General features: G+C 36.4%; 3 protein-coding genes across 7 annotated transcripts in view; 2 read left to right on the top strand and 1 right to left on the bottom strand.

Annotated features, from left to right (window-relative positions):
* The window catches only part of ano5b (anoctamin 5b), a 36,102-nt gene extending 29,918 nt beyond the window's left edge, over positions 1-6,184 (bottom strand). The window contains exon 1 of one of the 2 annotated variants that reach the window (XM_039656978.2): positions 5,867-6,184. In XM_039656978.2, coding sequence (XP_039512912.2) covers positions 5,867-5,942 — 76 coding nt within the window. In that variant the 5' untranslated portion in view covers positions 5,943-6,184. The remainder of the gene's footprint in view (positions 1-5,866) is intronic. The other variant, XM_039656986.2, reaches the window with a different exon arrangement.
* Positions 6,185-7,091: 907 nt separating this feature from the next.
* tssc4 (tumor suppressing subtransferable candidate 4) lies at positions 7,092-9,891 on the top strand. 4 transcript variants are annotated; one of them, XM_039657013.2, is made up of 4 exons: positions 7,092-7,199; positions 7,512-7,612; positions 7,909-7,927; positions 8,159-9,891. In XM_039657013.2, exon 4 carries the CDS (start codon positions 8,238-8,240, stop codon positions 9,117-9,119), a length of 882 nt encoding a protein of 293 aa, XP_039512947.1. In that variant the 5' UTR covers positions 7,092-7,199; positions 7,512-7,612; positions 7,909-7,927; positions 8,159-8,237; the 3' UTR covers positions 9,120-9,891. The 4 variants fall into 4 exon arrangements, with proteins under 4 accessions (XP_039512947.1, XP_039512955.1, XP_039512930.1 ...); XM_039657021.2 differs by having other exon boundaries at positions 7,909-7,972; XM_039656996.2 differs by having other exon boundaries at positions 7,512-7,629.
* A 1,178-nt stretch (positions 9,892-11,069) lies between these two features.
* On the top strand, positions 11,070-21,240 carry ano9b (anoctamin 9b). The gene is made up of 24 exons (XM_039657046.2): positions 11,070-11,309; positions 13,089-13,145; positions 13,530-13,661; positions 13,748-13,893; positions 14,006-14,055; positions 14,936-14,994; positions 15,085-15,170; positions 15,256-15,390; positions 15,526-15,619; positions 16,258-16,318; positions 16,405-16,487; positions 17,379-17,483; positions 17,616-17,780; positions 17,876-17,912; positions 18,007-18,118; positions 18,198-18,255; positions 18,378-18,475; positions 18,607-18,803; positions 18,982-19,134; positions 19,253-19,400; positions 19,552-19,668; positions 19,805-19,898; positions 20,011-20,123; positions 20,251-21,240. Exons 1-24 carry the CDS (start codon positions 11,289-11,291, stop codon positions 20,291-20,293), a joined length of 2,364 nt encoding a protein of 787 aa, XP_039512980.2. The 5' UTR covers positions 11,070-11,288; the 3' UTR covers positions 20,294-21,240.
* The last annotated feature ends 113 nt before the right edge of the window (positions 21,241-21,353 follow it).

Raw genomic sequence — 21,353 nt, 5'->3', positions numbered from 1 at the left:
GAGAAAACCAAATCAAACTGCCTGTTGCTACAGCAAAAACTCTCACTTTCTTTGGCCTGGTTATAAACAAGCGCCACCTCACTTGTTGGCTGTTGTCTGCCAGTGGTGTGACAATTAAACTTAAATTTAATTTAGTTGTGCTCTTTTAAAACAACACAAAAATCAAGTAATATTATTTATGCTATTTGAATAATAAAACAGTTTAGTAGAATAACTCTGTAACTAAATTACTATCTTAAAGGAGAACTCCGGCGAACAATGAACCTTTGGTCTAATAAGACATCGGTACCTAGTCGACCGTTCTCTGAGATTTGTTTTCATGATAATCGATTGTAATGAGTTTTATCTTTAAAAAACTGTTTAGCGTATAATGCTAGTAATGGGGGCATTGACTAAGTAAAAAGAAATCGCTAGTTTATACCACTAACAAGGTTCAAAATAGTTCCACACTAACACAGTAACATAATGAGGGTCCATACATGCAAAACGAAGCATTGAGAACTTTGTAAGTGTATAGACCTTTTAATAAGAAGATACCTTATAAAGACAGTTCACTACACAGCAGGAGCCATCTTAGAAAATAGTCTCGATAAGTCGATCCCCGAACGCCGTGAACTTCATACAGTTCAGCTCACTCAGCACGACGTTCGTGGTTTGACTTATCGAGACTATTTTCTAAGATGGCGCAAAGTCAACTGTCTTTATAACGTATCTTCTTCTTATTAAACGGTCTGTACACTTACAAAGTTCTCAATGCTTCGTTTTGCATGTATGGAGCCTCATTATGTTACTGCGTTAGTGTGGGGCTATTTTGAGCCTTGCTAGTGGTATAAACTAGCGATTTCTTTTTACTTAGTCAATGCCCCCATTACTAGCATTATACGCTAAACAGTTTTTAGAGATAAAACTCTTTACATTCGGTTATCATGAAAACAAATCTCAGAGAACGATTAACTAGGTACCGATGTTTTATTAGACCAAAGGTTCATTGTTCGCCGGAGTTCTCCTTTAATATCTTAATGCACACACACAAACACAGCCAGCATGGTGTGGCAGGGAGAGCGCGGAAATCTATTCAGAGTCTACACCGGGTGTCTATGTCGCAATGTCTAAAGAGGATACCATGAGGTCTGCCCTGATAAGAGATTCGTTTTTCTGTGTGACAGTCCAGCGTGACAATGCACTGATAAACTCTGAAGAGACGGCAGGACCATTCACACTTTCAAACACTATTATACAATACAATCCCTTGGAGACAAAAAAAGAGAGTAAACAAAAGTTTTCCAGAGGACAGAAATAACAACACTTTGCATTGACTAAATTGCTTTCTGATGATAAGAGTTCAGATGGTAAACTTCAATAATCCTTTAATAAATGCCATTTCTATGATCCAATTGGATTATTAACAATTGTAATGTATTGTAATATACAATTGTAATGCTGTAAAAATGATGAGTAGGGCTGCACGATTAATCGCAATATACATGAAATCACACTTAAATGAGTAGACTTATCGCGATTTTTTATGCGCAGGTTTTCATTGATGTATGGCTGTGTAAACGCTGCTTCATCTGAGTTTGAGTCACTTTAACGTGCATTTGAAAAAGCAACACACATTGTTAAAGTCCCTGTGAACCGGAAGTTGCAAACGATTTTTCTCCAGTGCTGTGACGTATTTCCAAGTGAAACGGAATATTGAACAGAGAGCAGGGTTTTACTCTAGCGCTCCTCCTCTCCATCTCTCGCTCATAGCAAACTAACGGTTTGAGGGGAGTGGTTAAGCGTTTCCCCACCCAAACTGTGAAACCTACGTCATCAGAAAAAGAAACCGTTCCAGACCGGAAGTAACTTTTCAGATTTTGATTAAAGATTACTAAGGTAAAACATTTTTTTAATATATATTCACTTGCACGGATTAATTGTTCACCACAAGACTAGTAATATGCGCTAACAAAGTAAATAGGTTCAATTTTGATTTCACGGGGACTTTAAACATCTTTCCAAACATGAGAACCATTTATGAACCTATTATCCAACAATCGACAACATAACATAATCGCAGCCTTTGGACAATTTGAGATTAATTTTGCAGCCCTAATTATGAGTTTAACATTCCACTGGGTTACAGAGTCCGAAGGCCCAATTTAGGATTGAGACTTGAATACCTAAAAGCGGAACTTTGGGATATCTTGATCATTAAATTTGGACTTAAATTCTGAAAATATGTTTAATGAATTTTGCTATAGAGCAGTGTTTCCCAAATTTTTGATAAGAAAAGAATCCCATGGCACACCTCTAAGCACTAAGATAACGAAATTGCACAAACATTATATTAAACATTATATTAGGCCATTATATTAAAAGCAGTATTCACATGTCAAACTTTATCTTCAGTCAGGCATGAACCCAAATAAGGTCACATGGGTAGCTATGATGTTGTTGGTGACGATGGCAAAACAACAAATGAGGACCTCAAATGCAAAAGCCTCTAAGTCCGTCTAACGTTTTTCTTTAATATTAACATTTTTAGCAGGCTGCTATGTATAGGTTTCTACCAAAGTACCGACATTTTTGAATGGACTGAGGCTAGGATTTAGTGAGTTTGAAGTGAAAGTATTTAATGAACGTATACTACAGTATGTGCGGTGCGGAGAGCATTCACTGATTCACTAATTTTTGACATAGGTGGCTTTTAGAAGCTTTCGCATCAGAGTAAAAAATTAATAATATATTGTCGCTGTCCAACGGATGCTTCACATTTTTGGTTGATATTGTGGCTTTATATATAGTCAGACTAGTGCATGTGACATTATTAACATTTTATCTTTTAGCAGCGAATGACAGAGATAGGATATGTGTTTTGTCTGTCACTGGAACGCATATGAGGCATTAGGTGCACTGCATGCATTAAGTTAAGTTTTCATCAACTTACAGGTTATAAAGTTTATTGCAGTTATTTGGGTGCTTAGTGCTCCTTGTTGTGGAACATTTGGACAAAATCTCATTATATAAAAGATGAAGGACTATGCACAGGTCCTTCATTACTTAAAACAGTACAGCTATATTAATTGACTTTATGCACAGCTGCACTACTTCAGCCAGCTCCTTGTTTCCTGTCTGCCATTATTGGACAAACTGATTAATCCAGGCGTGTCTGACCTTGAGTCACAACAACAATCAGGCACACCTAAATTAATCAAGTTTTTCCAATAATGGCAGACAGGAAACAAGGAGCTGGATGAAGTTCAGGAAGTAGTGCAGCTGTGCATACAGCCAATTGGCTACAACTAGATGGCAAATACAATACTAAGACTCTTTTCAAATACAAAAAAAGCCTTTATAGACAATAGTGTTTCTTGAGTAAAGAAAACATACTTATTCAAACATCAGTTCTTTATTTACCTTTGCATTGCAGACACAGTAAGGTCATCAGGAATAAGGTGGATAGGAACCGGAGCTTCTAACAGCAGCTGCGACAGAGATGGCGTTTCCAATTGTCGATAAGCTCTTTTCTTTAGAAGGCAGGATTTATTCCACCATATTGCGTGTTGCACTTTCTCCAATTCATAATACTAGTGAACCATCTTTCTGTACATAAAATCTTTGGTAAGACTTAAAACAAAACAAAAATGACGCGATATAAATATATGTTGTTTCCACCTGAGAGCGTTGAAATATTCTTATTTGTAGCATTTATTTTGGCATTTGGTTGGGAAACACTGATCTAGAGATTCTGTTCCAAGGAGCTCAGAACAGACGAGATACTGACGTTTCCGTAAACATCTGTATAACCAACATATGTTGTGGGCCATGACATAAGCAAGGCTGCTGTGATTAAACCGAGTAAAACAAATTGCAATACAAAAAAAAAACAGAGAAAGTGATGCAAACAAAATTAGAATAATAAAAAATAGTCTATTTGGAACACTTGGAATTAATTAACCTGGTCCAACTACATGTTTACAAAAAAGTAATTGGATTTAAATATTTTAGCATATCTAAGAAGTATCATTTATATAAAAGACTATTTTAAACGTATTAAACCGATGCCCAGTCATGATGAAACTACATCGCTATTACAGTAATTGCAATGATGATGATAAGAAGCAATAGGCTATATTACCAGGCTTCAATTACTGCAGCAACAGGAAGTTTTATAGCTAAAATAAAAAACGGTGTGATATCAAAATTATGTTATGCAGATTTAATGAGTTGGCCATTAGCTGTGGGTTCTGACCCTGGGTTGATTCTGTTTTAGAGCTGCTTAAAGGATTAGTTCACCATCACCTCAAAATGAAAATTTTGACAACAATGGGGCGGTACTTCCTTCCGCCTACGTCCAGCGTGACCTTTCCAACATGATTATATAATATTTTTATATGTTAATGAAATACAGTGCAAGTAAGATATATATAGCCTAGACACAAAATTCAGAGTCACTGAAAATCCCTCTGTTTTTCAATCACACGTTGCAGACTTAACAATGTGAGCCATAGCACTGACACAGTCCTGGTCGAGAAGCATAATCATATTACTATCCAGTGAATCACCTATGATCAGTACATGGATTAAATAGTTACCATGAAATCCAAAGAAGGAGGGGACAGAGTGATTAGGCTGGGTTCCCCTGAAATGTACATTTCCCTTTTATTCTACATTTTCTCATCCCTCTCAAACACTCCCTCTTACAAAACATACACGCATTACACAGAGTAATAAATAATATTAATAATAATAATTCGACACTTGGGCAAACAAACCCACACACCAATGTGAACACAAGCCGTGGACATAAACATAGCCTACACCTACACACCTCACACTTAATAAGTCTCTAAGCCTTAATGCATTAGCAGCTTCTACTCTACCTGTGCAATAAAAAGCCTCGGGATTCATTTCAGCTCTGCTCAATGATTCATTTTACATTATTAAAAAACAAGCCGAGTAATATCAAATGTGGGATCAAACTACACTGCTGCATGACACATCTGTCACATCCCAAAGCTAAAACATCAGCGCAGTATATTCTGTTGCGATAATAGATATTTAGTTGTCAGAGGGGGAACACCATATACCTATGTGTCAATATGGTGAAGCCTATTCATTGGGTATCATCCTATAATGATTTTTTTGGTTACCAAATCAAGTAACTACTTCACAATCCAACAGCCTACTCCATGAATACAAAGACTCCACTTCTCTCTTTACCACATTCTTAGTGGAGGAGAGTTTTCTATTCTAAAAATGTCCTGTGTGCAGGGGAAGTGAATGAACTCATGAGTCACAATGACAACAGACATTAACTGATTCAACATAAGGACTGTTTGATTCCCAAGTTATTGGACTGAGGCCAAGCCATGTGGCAAGACGGAGTAACGTGAAAGCTAAAAGAGCTGGTTCAAACTGCTTTTAAAACTAGGTACCATTCATACAATGATGCGAAGAAATGAACACGTAGCCAAATATGCTCACACCAGGGCTGTTTTTGTGGATTTAAACCATGTGAAAAACACGCTTTTGTGATACATGATACAGCACGGTGCTATGTAATATCAGTCTTTGGGTGTAGACCGCAACTTTTCCATACCTTTGCCATTTCAGGAACTTAAGCCTATTTTAATTTCAGTTCAACGCCGCTTATTTGAATAGATGTTACTGTTCATACGTTCTTATTTTGTTAAAGGGACCTGACCTGATGAACATGTTGCATCGCCTTTTTTCCATTTTCTTTGTCTTTGAAGTTATCCTGTGTAAGCTAATTTAATGCAGGTCACATTAATTTATCTTTTCATTACGATGACAACTCCCAGACTGACCTTCTCATTGTGATTTTGAACACTGCATATAAGGTTGTAGCAGTTCTTACCTTCAATCTGAGAATCCAGAGTGTTGGACATTTCTATTAAAGTAGCTTCTTTCGTCTTCCCCGTTATTCTCTTCATGTTAAGTTCGTGCGTTTCTTTTCTTCCACGGGACAATGAAAAAAAAAATCCGTCAGTTCAGTCTGCCGTTCTGTCGAAGGAGATTTCCGCTTCCAAGATTTAATATGTAAGTAGGGAGAATGTAGTGGCTAAGCTGTGAATCCCTCGTTCGCTTTCTTCTCCATAACATCAATAACTAACGTTATGTTACGTTACACCAAGCAGCGGCGAGCTGAGGACGGGAGATGTGAGGATGATGATGTCTTAAAGGGGAGTGGCTTTCCGTCGGCATACTGACATAAAGAACTGAAAACGTATTATTTACTGGCTCTCTATAATGTCACGTTTTTTATTACTGTCTTCTTTATTACATGATGTATTCAGATATTTCTACACCTTTTTTAATTGAATACAAGATTAATCTGTATCTCTATTTAGCATTTATGCCCTGCACTGTTTACGGGTATGCGTCGTATATGCATTTCTATATATCCATTACCTCAATTAATTTTTAATGAAAGTACACTGGATCAGATTGCTTCAATTTTACAGCATTTGCGCCCTCTGCTGGTTATTGGACAGACATTGAATGTCCCAATCCTCCGTAGTGCCCCCGGTAGTGCCCTGTGAAGTGGACTTCAAAGGTTTTCAGTCATTCAAAGGTATTTGAGTTAAAAAAAAAAAAAAAAAAAAAAAAAAGTCGTACCGTAAATAAAAAATGACGGCTACTTGGAGCAGTTCACGTCCGATTCGGATACTTTTCCATCTCCAAAATAAATCTGCAGTGGTCTGGTCGCGTGGTTCAGCGGTCACATGGCACAATTCGTAGCTCTGCTTTTTACAAATCAGAATAGTTACGGTAAATACGACAATGGCATTGTAGGACAAACGCCTCTAAAATCATGGGCCAAATGGAGTAGCCATTTTTGTAAATCTGATTAGTGTGAAATTAACCACATAAAACATTACAACATTAATGTATCACTAAATTAAGTGGTTTCAAGTATGACTAATTATTATTAAGTTAATTTGAAAATATATTATTTAGACTCATATTTGAACGTAACACTATGAACTGACACTTTTTTTTTAATGAAATGAAATGATATTATATTCATACACCTCTTGCTATGCATGTACTAGGGAGCTGTGAACACCATGTGAGAAGTAGAACCCGGCTGTGTTTTTTTTTTCTTTTTCTTTTTTTCGTTCTAACAGATAAACTACATTACCCACAAAGCACCTCTTCGTAGATTATGGGCACTCACTGCAGCTAAGGTATGCTACCGCTTAAATATGAGGACAACTAGATACGTGTCAAATAACTAAGGAACTTTCAAATTATGGTTGTTATATTTCAACTAGCATGTTACCGTAAATGTAGTAGGTTCTGAGGGCATTTTGAGATATTTTGATCACGTTTATCATCACAGCTAGGCGGAATAACGTTAGCTGCGTTAGCTGGTTTAACGTGTCATCATTAGATAATGCTAACTAGCATTGTTTTAAATGCATGTAGTTTTTGTATATTTCTTCTTCTTGATTTAATAAGTAGACATATACTGATGCTGAGTCTGTGTTTAATTCAAGCTCACACAGTAAGAAGAGGACAACCTAAACGCTATGGCCATAACTTGGATCAATACTCTGGAATCAATGATTTTAGCTAAACTGACCAGCTCTCAGTACCTGTGAGTCTTCAATCGCAGTAAGATACCTCCATACACCTAAGCATTGTTCCAGCTATATTTTTTTTCTTCTTTTTTTTTCATACTTTCTTCAGATTAGTAATAGTGGGATTATATAACAAGCGCATAAAGAACAGCAGCATCACGAGATCTGCAAAATAAATAAATAAATATGGATTTTTATATGAATAATGTATTGAAATGCATTTCCTTAAGTAAGATCTCTGTATAATGCTGTTACGTAATTGTATGTTTACTGAGTGAAGATCTCACTGCTTGTTTCTCATTCTGGTTCCTAGGTGTCTCAAGAGCCTTTTGGTGAGCGAGTCATTCCTCGTCTTTGCTTTTCTCTCTATAGTTCATGTCAGTTGGTTTGTTATGAGTTTGTCAAAAAATAAAGTTCAAGATCACGATTCTATGAAGTTTATTAGCAGCACTTGTGTTTTGTGCAGTCAATGCCATTCCAATTACAATATGCTACACTTTGAATAAACTGTCTGTGTTTGTGCATTACTAATACAAGTATTTCTTAATTTCTTCCTTCTTTAGATCTTTTACACAGCATCTCAGCGTAAATATCCAGCTTCTAATCGTATCTCTTGACCCAACCTTGGAGAAGTATAGCACAATGAGTGACCTCAAAGAAAAGGATGCTCCCAACAGTCTGTCTAATAGAGATATGATTGAACTCCCAGATGACCTCTCCCTGAGCGACTCTGACTCTGATGAACCCACAGAGCATTTCGGCAGAAAGGTTGAGGACTTGTCATCATCCTCAGAGGATGAAGGTGAGACTCAGCAGCATGTCAAGTCTGTTCCTCAAGAAAATCCCACCTTCAGACTGACAGGTGGGAGCTCTGGTTTCTGTGATCGGAGCAAGGACATCTTTGCACAGTTGGATAGTGCAGCAAAGCTCACATCTAAGGATCTTGGTGAAGACAACATTCTTGATGGCATGTTTGCCCGTCCTGCTCCACCGTCACCTCCACAGGCAGCTCAAGGGAAGTGTGGTGTTGGCCAAGAGGCAACCAAAAAACAACCTCCAGGTAAAAAACTCCCAGACTACTTAGCAAACCCTGAGCGCTGGACCCGCTACAGTCTTGAAGATATTGCTGAAACCAGTGATAGAAAGAATAGTCAGGTCGCTCATGAGTACATTCAGGAACTTCAAGACAGCCGGAGGTCTCCAAAAGCCACGCTGGAGGCTTTCACTCCAACTTTCAACCAGGATCACAGCAGCAGCAGTGATAATAAGATTGTGTTCACTAAACCCAAAAGCAAAGATCAAAGTGGGAGCAAACTTCACCATGCTAAGAAGGAAACAGTTGGCCTTGAACACTTGGATGATCATCCCATTCCATGGGGCAATAAAGAGAAAAAAAGGAAGTGGGGGTCTGAGAAAGAGGAAGAAGACAAAATGGTGTCCAGTCCTGTCTTCAACAGTGGCAAGAAAGTAAATCGCAAACACTTCCGTAAAACACTGGAAGAGGACGAAGGTGGCGCAGAGTGAGCACTTTGAACATACATATTTAAAACTGCTGTTTAAATGTCTATGTACCTCAAACTTAATGTTGTTTTGTATAAAGTGATTTGACCATCCAATTATCATGGTTTAGGCTGTATTATCCATGAAAAGCTCTTGCGGTCATACTGTACAAGGAATTTCTCAAAGGATAGCAAAAAAATAACCCACATCTATAGATTTATAACCTGTATGCAGTGGTATCAGTGGTTTAGTGTGTATTCAATTATTCTGTGGTCATTTTTATGACCACTTTTATGAATAAATTTGACTATGTTGTGTACTTTGAGATCACATTAAATAAGTGTGCTTTGTCTCAATGTTGGTCGAAGTGTTTGCTCAATGTTTTGCATGGTCATGCAAATGAGGAGATTAATTCCACTTCTGGTACTGCAGCACAAGGCTAGACGAAAAATGGACTTTGAGGACCCACTGTACACCATTCTTGGACTCGGGACAGTTTTCCCCCTCATCTGTAGAGCATGTGTGTTTTAGGAAATTATTACATTTCAAAGTTTTAAGAATGATATTCAGGTATTTTCAGAGAAACCAAATGTTTGGTGGTTTCACCAACTTTGACAACTTTCTCCTTTTTTAATGACCTTTATGGTCCTGGTAAACCTGGACAAATCAAGGAATTGCAAAAGTATAATTTGCGGATCTAGAAAAGTCATTGAAATGTATATAGTCTGAATAATTCTTAGTAGTTATACTTGGTTATAAAGTATTTAATTGGATTAAAATACTTTTTCTGAATGCAGTAACTGTTTTGTATAGTTATTTTGCATTTTCATGCAAACAATTTTGCCGGCCCAACGACAGAATCGAAAGGCGTGTGCAAAGGTATAATGTCTGTTGTCTCTTGCTTCTGTGAAGTTCACTTAATTTATTAGAATTTAATTTAAATTTTACTTAGCTCTTTCCTTAATCTGGCTCCAATTTCAAATTATTATTCAATTTAGACTGATTCTAATAAGGAAAAAAAAATATAAATATTGGTTTATATTTAAATCTTATCCTGGGTATCCCATTCTTTCAATTATTCATTAATTAGGGACCCGATGTCACATGGAGTCACACACCGGCCTGGTTGTGTGGAACTTTACGAACACAAACTCACCAGTCTGATCTTAGTCAGATGGTGCTGGGTTAGCTATTTCCTTTAGGTGGTTGCATACTGCTTACTGGTTCAAAAAGTGTAGTTTATTTATCACTTCTGTTGATAGAAATCAAAAGGTGTCAGATGACGAGCCTAATGTTACATTTATTCATGAGCCTTTAGTTTGACCTACCCCAGACTCCATAATATACTCATAATGATTTCAGAAGAATACAGAATAAATCAAATATAACATTTTTAATCATCAGGTAAAAATGGATCATTAACCAATTAGAAGCCAATTCAGAAATAATGAATAATATCAATTGCTTAAATAATGAATCTAAGAGTAAGAAATGTAGTCTAGCCTATACATGACAATGGAGAGACACACAGCAGTGTGTGTGGAGGTTTCCTGGTGGTGACAGAATCCGCAAAAAAAAATTCTGACAGCTTCCCTTAAATCCCCAGACTAGAACAAAAGAGTTAAAGCTGTTTTAACTGAAAGGAACTTGCACTGACATATGCCACACTGTTTTGTCTCAAGATGCAACATTGATGTTTTTACTTAAGGCAAGTTTATAAAAGCAACTTAATTGTACCCATTTTTTTCTTTAATGAAATAATATGAACTGCCTAACTCTCCTAACCCATTTTATGACTTTAATGACACATTCAGATCCGAAATGACTGTTGCCACTGCAGTAACGTCTGAGTTTCGATCTCAAGTTATCAGGCCTATTTATCTCTGTGTGTAGTAGAGCATGGTTTTGAGATAATACATCTTCGGCCCCGCCCTTCAACAGAAAGCGATGACGTCTATGGTCTCACCTGTAAAGGCAGAAGTTACGATCATACCGTCGAGCTCGCGGATGTCTTATATGAGATGGGAAATGCGGAAGTTTAGGTTGCACTGCTTTCTTTCGGTCTCTAGAGTTTCTATTTGAGTTTCTCTCATTTGTTAAAGCTGGTCTTCGGCTATGTGAGGATAAGAGAAGAGACACTGACATCGGTCTGCCTGAACTGCGCTGAGCTGCTTTGAAAACTTTGATTTGAGAATGTTCTTCAGTGATCGAGAGGTATAGGCTTCTCTCTCTCTCTCTCTGTGTGTGTGTGCAGGTGCTGGTGCATTAGGCCAATGCCTATGTGATTGATCTTGAGGAGTATATTAATTTAACTGGTCGATATGAGATAGCTCATGTGAAGAGAAAATACTATTTTGTTTTCTGAGTATTTTAGTTACAGATGTTTAGTTATACAGTTATGCTGTTTTGTAATAATAAATGTGCAGTTTATACCCTTTTAAATATAAAATATTTTGTTGGATACTGTAGTCTCTGTGTTGCACTCATCCTGTTGTACATCCGAGGCTTCCATCACTAACAACAATACTGTAAGAACAATATACAGTAGGCCTATCCAACATAGCCTAGAGAGTAATAGTATATCCCATTACACTATTTAAAATAGGGAGATGCATCCTATTTTATTTCTCCTTAGTGAATGTCTTAACTCGACTTGACTCCTGGGATTTATAAATAACTGTCTTATTTTGATTATTGTGTCTAGTTGTTTCAGACAGGTTAAACTGCATTATTTAGGAGGGATTAATGTACTCGGAAAAGAACGTTTCCGAAGAACACTCACCTGACCTGACCATCTTGTTGTCGAGATCTTTCATGTGTATATTTCAGAAGAAAGACACTGTGTAAAACTGTACATCAACATTTACATGTTTACGCTCACAACAGACAACTCAGTAATCTGCTTATGACCCCCTTAATCTTGCATAATACAAAAAGTTGAGTTGGGAATGATTAGATTTTTCTTTTAGATTTATTATTGATTAATCTGTTTTGGTCTAGTAAAGTGATCAGGTATGTGTTCATATTACGTAAATGTATATACAAAAACTGAATGAATAATGGTCATGTTGTGGTTAAACAGGTTATTTGTCATGTGCTGCTTCTTAATACGTCATTGACTAGAGCAAAAACATATTTTAATTAGTGTGACTTCAGTTAATGATTTAGTAAGGCAGCGGTGAGGAATAATAATCCACGATCTTAGTGATTCCTCAGTCTTTTTGACACCCACAAACACGCACTCTTAGCAAACAGTTGTAGTTCTATAAAATGGTACACAAAGGCATGTCTCGACCTGCCATCATACCAGCGGGAGTAGCTGCTGTCAAAGTGAAAATCAGACATAGGAAAAAAAAGGGAAAGAAAGCTTTTATGCTACAAGAAATATACAAATTCAGATTTTTTTCCTATCCTAGAATATCTATACATTTCCCACCCAACTGGCTTTAATTTGTACAAAACGCACGGTTTCATATGGCCACAAGTTTTCTGATAGACAGTAAACGAGCTCCATTGAAAAGTCTTTTATTTATTTATTTATTTTTTATCTTTAAAAAGTATAATTACAAATTATAATAGGAGTATAACAATATGAGTGAAAAACTTTTAAAAGATATTTGGATCCTGCTGTATTTGATCCATTTGCTTTATATAAAGCTGGTTAGTCATTAAGTATTACTGTCGTAGCTTGCATGGAGACAGGTTAGAAATTTGCGTTTCAATTGAGATAAGGTTTGGCATCATAAATAAATGTCAGTTTTCATATTGCACATTTTCCTCTGTCTGGGTGATGTATTGTAAGAACATAGATAAGTATTATGCTGTCCTCAGTACATGAATGACAGTGGCAGTAGATGGAGTCTACAGTGGCACAGATGGAGTTTACATATACTGTGAAATTAAAAATACTGTTTTTTTTTTTTCAGAAGTTGTGCATTGGTCAGTAGCTAAACCTTTTTTTTTATAGTTCTCTGTTATTTCTATGTATTGCAGGATGCAATGGCTATGTTTGAGCTGGACAGTCCAAATGAGACTTTACTCACACCACAGGTAAGAAAAGAGACTGCAGACATGTGTTTTTGTGCTGACCAATAGGATTTAAATAGTACCACAGTCACCACAGTCACATTTCTACTCGAGCACATGTTCAGTTATGATGACTTCACATGCAAAGCACATGATGATACACCTCACCAAACTATGGTTAGTGTCACATTCACATCACTTAAGTTCTTGCCCTGCATGACCTAAACTTTTGGGGAAAAAAACAGATGACAGTCACAGGCCCAAACACTCAACTAAAACAATCCTACAAAACCTAAAGTCAGCAGAAATACAGTCTGATCATTCATTGATTTTAAGAGAAAAGTGGTATATCTGCTCTGCAAGCATGTTTCTTTCTGTCTTGGTTATTTCTGCATTTGTTTCATTCAGCATAGCTCATATGCCCCTCGATTATATGACTATGTCCTGGTGGCAGATAAAGTGGAGGACATGGAGGACCAAACCTTCAAGAAGCAAGATGCCTTTATTGGCGAACTGAAACGGAAGAACATTAAAGTGACTGTATGTTGTCACCGTCACACACATAATATTGTGTCTTTCAGTTCAATTTGACTGTCTTACTCAAGGATCTCAAAACTTTTGAACAGAGAATTGAAAATGCTGGAAAGGTGTTCTTCGGTATCTGTGCACCTGAGGAGATGTTTGCAAAGTACAAGTACTTGCTAAAGGTGTCTGATTCGTGTAACTGGAGCGCAGAGCAAAAGTGTGAATCGTCTGTGTCATACTGCACCAGGTGAGGGTCACAGAAAGCACCTCTACACTGCTTAAAATTGAATTTGAAATCTGCCACATTAGACGTTCTTTTCATAGCTTTTGTAATGGGTTTCTATTCCTTTGTTTAATAGAATCCGGATTGTCCACTTCGTCTTGCATCATACATATATAGGACCAGGAGGTACACTCTTTTTTTTCTTCCAGTCTCTTTCTGTTTCAATTTCACTTCATCTTTTTCCCATTGTTATCTTGACCTATTCTAAACCTTAAAAACTAAAAACTTACCCTGTTCAAAAGTTTGATTTTTTTGATGTTTTGAAGGATGTCTCTTCTGCTCTCCAAGGCTGAATTGATTCAATAAGAAATGCTTTAAAATCAGTACCTTTGTGGAATATTATAATTCAAAAAGACTGTTTTCTATTTGAATATATTTTAAAAATGTAATTTATTCCTGTAATGGCAAAGCTGAATTTCCAGCATCATTACTCTAGTATTTGGTGTCAAGTGATCCTTAAGAAATCATTCTAATGCTGATCTGGTGCTCAAGAAACATTTATTCTTATGATCAGTGCTGAACAGTTGTGCTGATTAATATTTTTGTGGAAACTGGTACATTGTTTTCAGGTTTCTTTGATAAGTTGAATACATGTTAAAAGAACAGCATTTATTTGAAATATATTTTTTTGTAGTTTTACAAATGTCTTTACTGTCACTTTTGACCAATTTAGTGCATCCTATCTGAACAAAAATATTAATTTTCTTTTTTGTTTTTCTTTTTTTAAATCTTTTTATCTTTTTAAACTTTTACTGGTAGTGTAACTTGAGTTTGTTATCTCTAAGCCTGTAAGCCTGTAAGCCTTTCAAACACTTTGTCTACAAAAAAAAGCTTGTTGTTTAAGTTGTTTAAATCTATCTGTTTAAGTTTTCCTATGCATGTTTTAAAAGGGTTTAATAGTAAATAACACAGACACCCATTCATTTTCAATCTTTAAAAAAAAAAAAAAAAAAACTGAGCCTCTGTAATAATATCAATGTCTCTATTCACTATTTTACTCTGTAAGAGAGCCTTGAAGATCTGCTGTCTGAAGGTGCTTTTGAGTCCATCTTCTGTCTGCATGAGGTAAAAGCCCTTATTTGTTTGAGTATTCATACATTTAATTTTTTCATTGTAAAAGCCAGGTCATGTTAAACTTTTGACTCCTCTCTTCAGAAAAATGAGCAGAAAACACTAAAGAAGAAGTGGGCAAGCTGGCTTTCAGTATTGAAGGTTTTTAAACAGCCTGTCACTGATGTCAAGTAAGTGTTAGTGGTTTTATATTGTTCTCTGTTCCTTGAAAAAAAAAAATATTTTTAACACTATGTTCACATATGTTATTTTTAGGGACTATTTTGGGGAGAAAGTGGCACTGTATTACCTGTGGCTGGGCTGGTACACACGGATGCTTGTCCCTGCAGCTATTATCGGTATTATTGTGTTCTTGTACGGCCTTGCTTTCTTCAATACCAGTCCACTTATGTGAGTATATTTACAGCAAACAAATGCTGAGTGTTGAGGTGTAGAAACAGATTACAGATCGTATGCAAACAGAATAATCAGATTTTAATTGACTCCCAATTATCTCTAAGTCGTGGTGTCTGGGTGTTCTTACAGTCATGAAGTCTGTGACTCCAACACCATCATGTGCCCAAGATGTGACAAAAGATGCAGCGTGTGGAACCTGTCTGACACATGTACATATGCCAAGGTCAGTGAATAAACATGTCACTCTTTGATTATAATTGAGAATTTCTTGACAACACTGTTTCATTGTTGTAAATGATACACTACTGTTCAAAAGTTTGGGGTTGATAAGATTTTTTTGAAGTCTTTAATGATTTTGTGAAATATTATTACAATTATAATATAACATTTAAAATATGTTTTAAAATTTAATCTATTCCTGTGATGGTTAAGCTGAATTTTCTGCATAATTTTCTCATGATCATTCTAATGATGATTTGGTTCTCATGAACATTTCTTATTGTTATCAATGTTAAAAACAGAGGTGCTGCTTAATAGTTTTGTGGAAACCGCAATGCTTTTTTTTTCAGGCTTTTTTTGATGAATAGAATGTTGAAAAAAAGAACAGCATTTATTTCAACATTATAAATGTCTTTTCTTTTACTTTTGATTAATGTAATATATCCTTTTTGAATGAAAGAAGTGAAAAAAGGATTTATAAAAACATATTTGAATTATTTTTGGATATATTTGGGGGGGAAACGTGATTAGTAATGTACAGTATATTCAAAATAAATGAGGGCTGAATGCCACACTATTTTCTGCCTTTGCTTCTCTGTTTCTTCTGGACTAGTTGTGTTAACAGTAAATGCTTACAAACAGGTGAGCCAACTTTTTGACAATGAAGGGACGGTGGCTTTTGCAATGTTCATGGCGATTTGGGGTGAGTTTTGGCCCTTTAGCTAATGCAAAGTACATATTTCTATGTCATTTGACAAATGTTTAGGTTCTGTTATGTTGTTTGACTAGCAACCCTGTTCTTGGAGGTGTGGAAGAGACATCGATCTCTGTACGTGTCAAAGTGGAAAGTGTTTGACTGGTGCGAGGAGGAGGTAGACTCATTACCTTTTTCTGATAATTACTTTTGGCTTATTTAAAGGAGAACTCCGGCGAACAATGAACCTTTGGTCTAATAAAACATCGGTACCTAGTTAATCGTTCTCTGAGTTTTGTTTTCATGATAATCGAATGTAAAGAGTTTTATCTCTAAAAATTGTTTAGCGTATAATGCTAGTAATGGGGGCATTGACTTAAGTAAAAAGAAATCGCTAGTTTATACCACTAACAAGGCTCAAAATAGCCCCACACTCACACAGTAACATAATGAGGCTCCATACATGCAAAACGAAGCATTGAGAACTTTGTAAGTGTACACACCGTTTAATAAGAAGATACTTTATGAAGAAGATCACTTCACGTATACAGACAGCAACCATCTTAAAAAATAGTCTCGATAAGTCGATCCCCGAACGCCGTTCATACAGTTCAGAAGTTCGTTGAACTTCATAGAGTTCAGATCACGATGTTCGTGGTTTGACTTATCGAGACTATTTTCTAAGATGGCTGCTGTCTGTATACGTGAAGTGAACTGTCTTCATAAAGTATCTTCTTATTAAACAGTCTGTACACTTACAAAGTTCTCAGTGCTTCGTTTTGCATATATGGAGCCTCATTATGTTACTGCGTTAGTGTGGGGCTATTTTGAGCCTTGTTAGTGGTATAAACTAGCGATTTCTTTTTACTTACTCAATGCCCTCATTACTAGCATTATACGCTAAACAGTTTTTAGAGATAAAACTCTTTACATTCGACTATCATGAAAACAAATCCCAGAGAACGGTTGACTATGTACCGATGTTTTATTAGACCAAAGGTTCATTGTTCGCCGGAGTTCTCCTTTAATGTGCATCTGCTGATGGAACCGAATGACTATTTCTCCACAGGAAGAACTGATCTTGGAGATTGTAAATGATCCTCAGTGTAAACCCAAAGAGTTCAGACATTCCTACCTGCGCAGCATTGTGGTGCTTCTGTTGGTCACGTTAGTGGTGAGAAACGCATTCATTTGAATTATTATGTGTGTGATACATTAGCATTATTATTTCCTCAAAACTTGTTTATTGGTTAAAAGGATATACACTTATAAACATATAATACAACTATATCTTCATTGTTTTCAGCTGGTGGTGATCATTGGTCTGACCCATGCCCTGGTGATCTTCCGTGTTTTAACGACAATATTGTTGTCTGATAGCAACTGGCACTTTCTGCGTGACCATGCTACCACAATAGCCATGTTGTCCGGAGCAGTGCTACACTACATTACTATTCAGGTTATGACTCGGGTGAGAACTGACAGATAAACTGTCTAATGGACATAAAGCATCTGCTTGTTAAAAAAAAAACATAGCATCTCTCTAATTAATATAATTCTTTTCAGGTCAACAAAATTGTGGCATTCAAACTGTGTGAGTTTGGTGGGTAATGTGAATTATAATAATTGTTTGCATGAAATCCGTTATGTCGGTAAAGGGGCCAAGTACTTAAAATGTCTCTTTTGTTTATTTGTAGAGAAGACCCGCTCCTTTGCAGCCACAGAGAAGCACTTCACAGTGAAGATGTTCACATTTCAATTCTTTACCCTCTTCTCATCACTATTTTATGTGGCGTTCTTTCTGGGAAGGTAATAGTGTGTGTCTGTGTGCTTATCTAGTTATTTACTCTAACGGTCTATTCAAAGTGTCTCTTTATGCTGTGCTTAGGATCAATGGCCATCCAGGAAACTATGTTCGAATTGCAGGGAAATGGAGGCTAGAAGAGGTACGATTGACGCAGGAATAATTGTAAATTACATTAGAAATGCATATTTACATGTATGCATTTGGCAGACTGAATCAAATATAATTGTAAACAAAAGAAAGAATTTTTTCTCTCTGATTTAGTGTCATCCAAGCGGCTGCCTTACGGATCTCTTCATCCAGATGGCTGTAATTCTGGTGCTCAAACAAACAATCAACAACATATTTGAGTTCACAGTGCCGTAAGTGTTTTCAGAAATATACACTAAAACCCAATTAAATCTTTCGCTGATAGCTCTTTTCATTATTATTAATTATTATTATTATTATTTTTCTCTCACTTTCTATCTCTGGCAATGTCGTTTCTCTGCAGCTGGTTGAAGCTGTGTTTCAAGCGTACAAAAGCTAAGCCGATGCGCAGAAAGTGCGGTAACTGTTACCGGAAGGCATGTAAAGCGGAGGATAGTAACACCTTCCCATGTGACCTCTGCAACCTTCGTAATTGGCTGGAAAACTACGACCTGAATGATGTTAATGCTTTCAGCTTGTTTAATGAGTTTTTGGAAATGGGTTGGTATCTCTTCAGCACAAACTATTTTTACAGAATTTCTGACTTGTATAACATCTATTTTTTGATTGTAATATCAGATTTGAATTGTAAAGATGTATTTTAGTGCAAATGCGACTGAAATGTTGCTAGGTTAAAATACTGTACACTAACACATGCTGTTCTTCCCTGTGTCATTAGTTCTTCAGTTCAGTTTCACCACCATCTTTGTGGCTGCGTTTCCTCTGGCTCCATTATTGGCACTCATCAATAACATATTTGAGATCAGGCTGGATGCTATCAAGATGGTCAGCCTTGAGCGCCGTCTAGTGCCCAAAAAGACAAATGACATTGGTGAATAGCTTCTGTACTATTGGCTTTTCTGTGCGTGTATTTTTGTTGTGGTGATGTGTGAGTTTAGCTATATCATCATGGAGTAAACCATGATGTGTTTTGTGTTCCCCTATGGCAGGTGTGTGGACTGGAATATTAGAAGCTGTTGGTGTGATGGCTGTCATTGCTAATGGACTAGTGATTGGGATTACCTCTGACTTCATACCTCGTCTGGTGTATCGATACCATTATGGACCTTGTGCTGTCGGCAATAGTACAAACCTGGAGTGAGTGTCTGAGCAACAAACCATCAGACAAAATAAGCTGTTTTTGTCCACCAACAATATTGGAAAAAATCCAAAAAGTTTGTTTATTTGTTTTAAAGCGTTTATGATAGTAGATTACTTCTGTAATGAGTGCATTTATTTTGTCTGATAGCTGTATGACAGGGTATATCAACAACACTCTAGCAACAGCGTTCATGTCCAATGAGAGAGTGAAAAATGACTTCAAGGAATTGATCACAGACAACGGGTATAATGTTACGCAGTGCAGGTAACAACTTTATAGGTTTTTACTTCTACTAATATTAATATGGATGAATTTGATTGGTTAGTCCATACGGGCTAACAAGGAAATGTTTCATGTGATACAGCGTCATTGCATTGACTGTGTATTATGTTTACTACAGTTACAAAGACTACCGCAGTGATGAAGACCAGAGTCTCACCTCTCAGTTTTGGCTCATTCTGGCTCTCCGCTTTGCCTTTGTTATTCTGTTCGAGGTACAAATGTTAGAGCTAGCCTATTTAACTTATTTTTCTATTTTATTTGGTTTAACAAACACTAATATTTTGTTAAATATTGTCTGATATTTTTGTTCTTCTCTACGCTCAGCATGTGGTGGTGATGTGCAAATTTATTGCTGCCTGGTTTATACCTGACAATCCCCTCAGAGTCAAGAATGAAAGGCTAGACGACAAACTGAAAAGACTGAAAAAGGAACTTAAGTAAGTATTTTTTTAGATGTCTTTACATGTAACTTCTCACTGCTTTGCTCATGTTGTAGATGTATATAGTATAATTTCAAGCCTCACTGTGATGCTTATTTACAGTTGTTGACTCTGATTTTAACAGGGAAGCAAATGCGACATATGAAAGTAGATCTACTGAGGTGTGAACAATGAAGGTTCAAACCATGTTCTTTCATATGAGAGATTTGAAAACCTTCTGACTTCTGTGTGCAAACAAGACTTGACACAAGGAAGATTTCTGTATTTGACTGATCATTATTTCACTTGCATCAGTTCAGTACATGGGACAGATCTCTTCACTTTACTACTTCCAGAGCCTTCAGAAGCTCTCGATGCAGTTTACAGTTTCCCGTCAAGATGACTCGTTTGGTTTGCTTCAGATGGATACACTATACATGTTTTTGGTTGCGTCATAAATTAATTATATTTCTGAGCAATCGAAAAAAGGGAATTTTTTAAAGGAAACAAATGTGAAAACGTCAAATCAGACAGTTGATGCCTATTATTTTATTTAGCGTGTGTGTGCTTTTAAGAAAAAAAATCCAACAAGCCTAAAATAATCCATTCATTTTGTTGCCAAAAACATTTTATGGCAATTCCTTAGATTTTAACTGAATATATTAATGTGTTTACTGTTTAATGTTTACCAAGTTTCATGACGACTTTTATTTAAATATGAATACCTGAATGTGACAAACTAAAAATATACGGAATTGTGCCATTGTGTGTGTGATCATCTTTACAATTCTGTTCATAGCAATTCTAAACTGTCTATTTCGGTACATATAAATATATTTTGATATTGTATTTTTGATATTGTCATAGGCCCGGTTTCACAGACAGGGTTTAGATTAAGCCAGGATTAGGCATTTAAGTAGCTTTTATAAACTTGCCTTAGAAAAAAAACATTACTGATGTGCATCTTGAGACAAAACAATGGCAGTGACATATTTGAATGTCAGTGCAAGTTTATTTCAGTTAAAACAGCTGAAACATGCATTTTACTCTAGGACTAGGTTAAAATCTTGTCTGTGAAACTGTGTTCCAGGAATGAAAAGCTGAAATAAATATTGAAGGTGAAGTTGAAATTAAACTGTTTCCCCTTTTGTCCTCCACAAGATGTCAGTAGAAATGCATGTGTACACAAAGAATGAATACTTGCATTCCACAAAGTTATTTTTGGAAAATACGTTTTGTCTTATTCTG

The sequence above is a fragment of the Pimephales promelas genome, chromosome 1 (genome assembly GCF_988280905.1).
Source record: "Pimephales promelas chromosome 1, fPimPro1.hap1.1, whole genome shotgun sequence".
Taxonomy (NCBI): Eukaryota; Metazoa; Chordata; class Actinopteri; order Cypriniformes; family Leuciscidae; genus Pimephales; species Pimephales promelas.
This window is presented reverse-complemented; position numbering and strand designations above follow the sequence as displayed.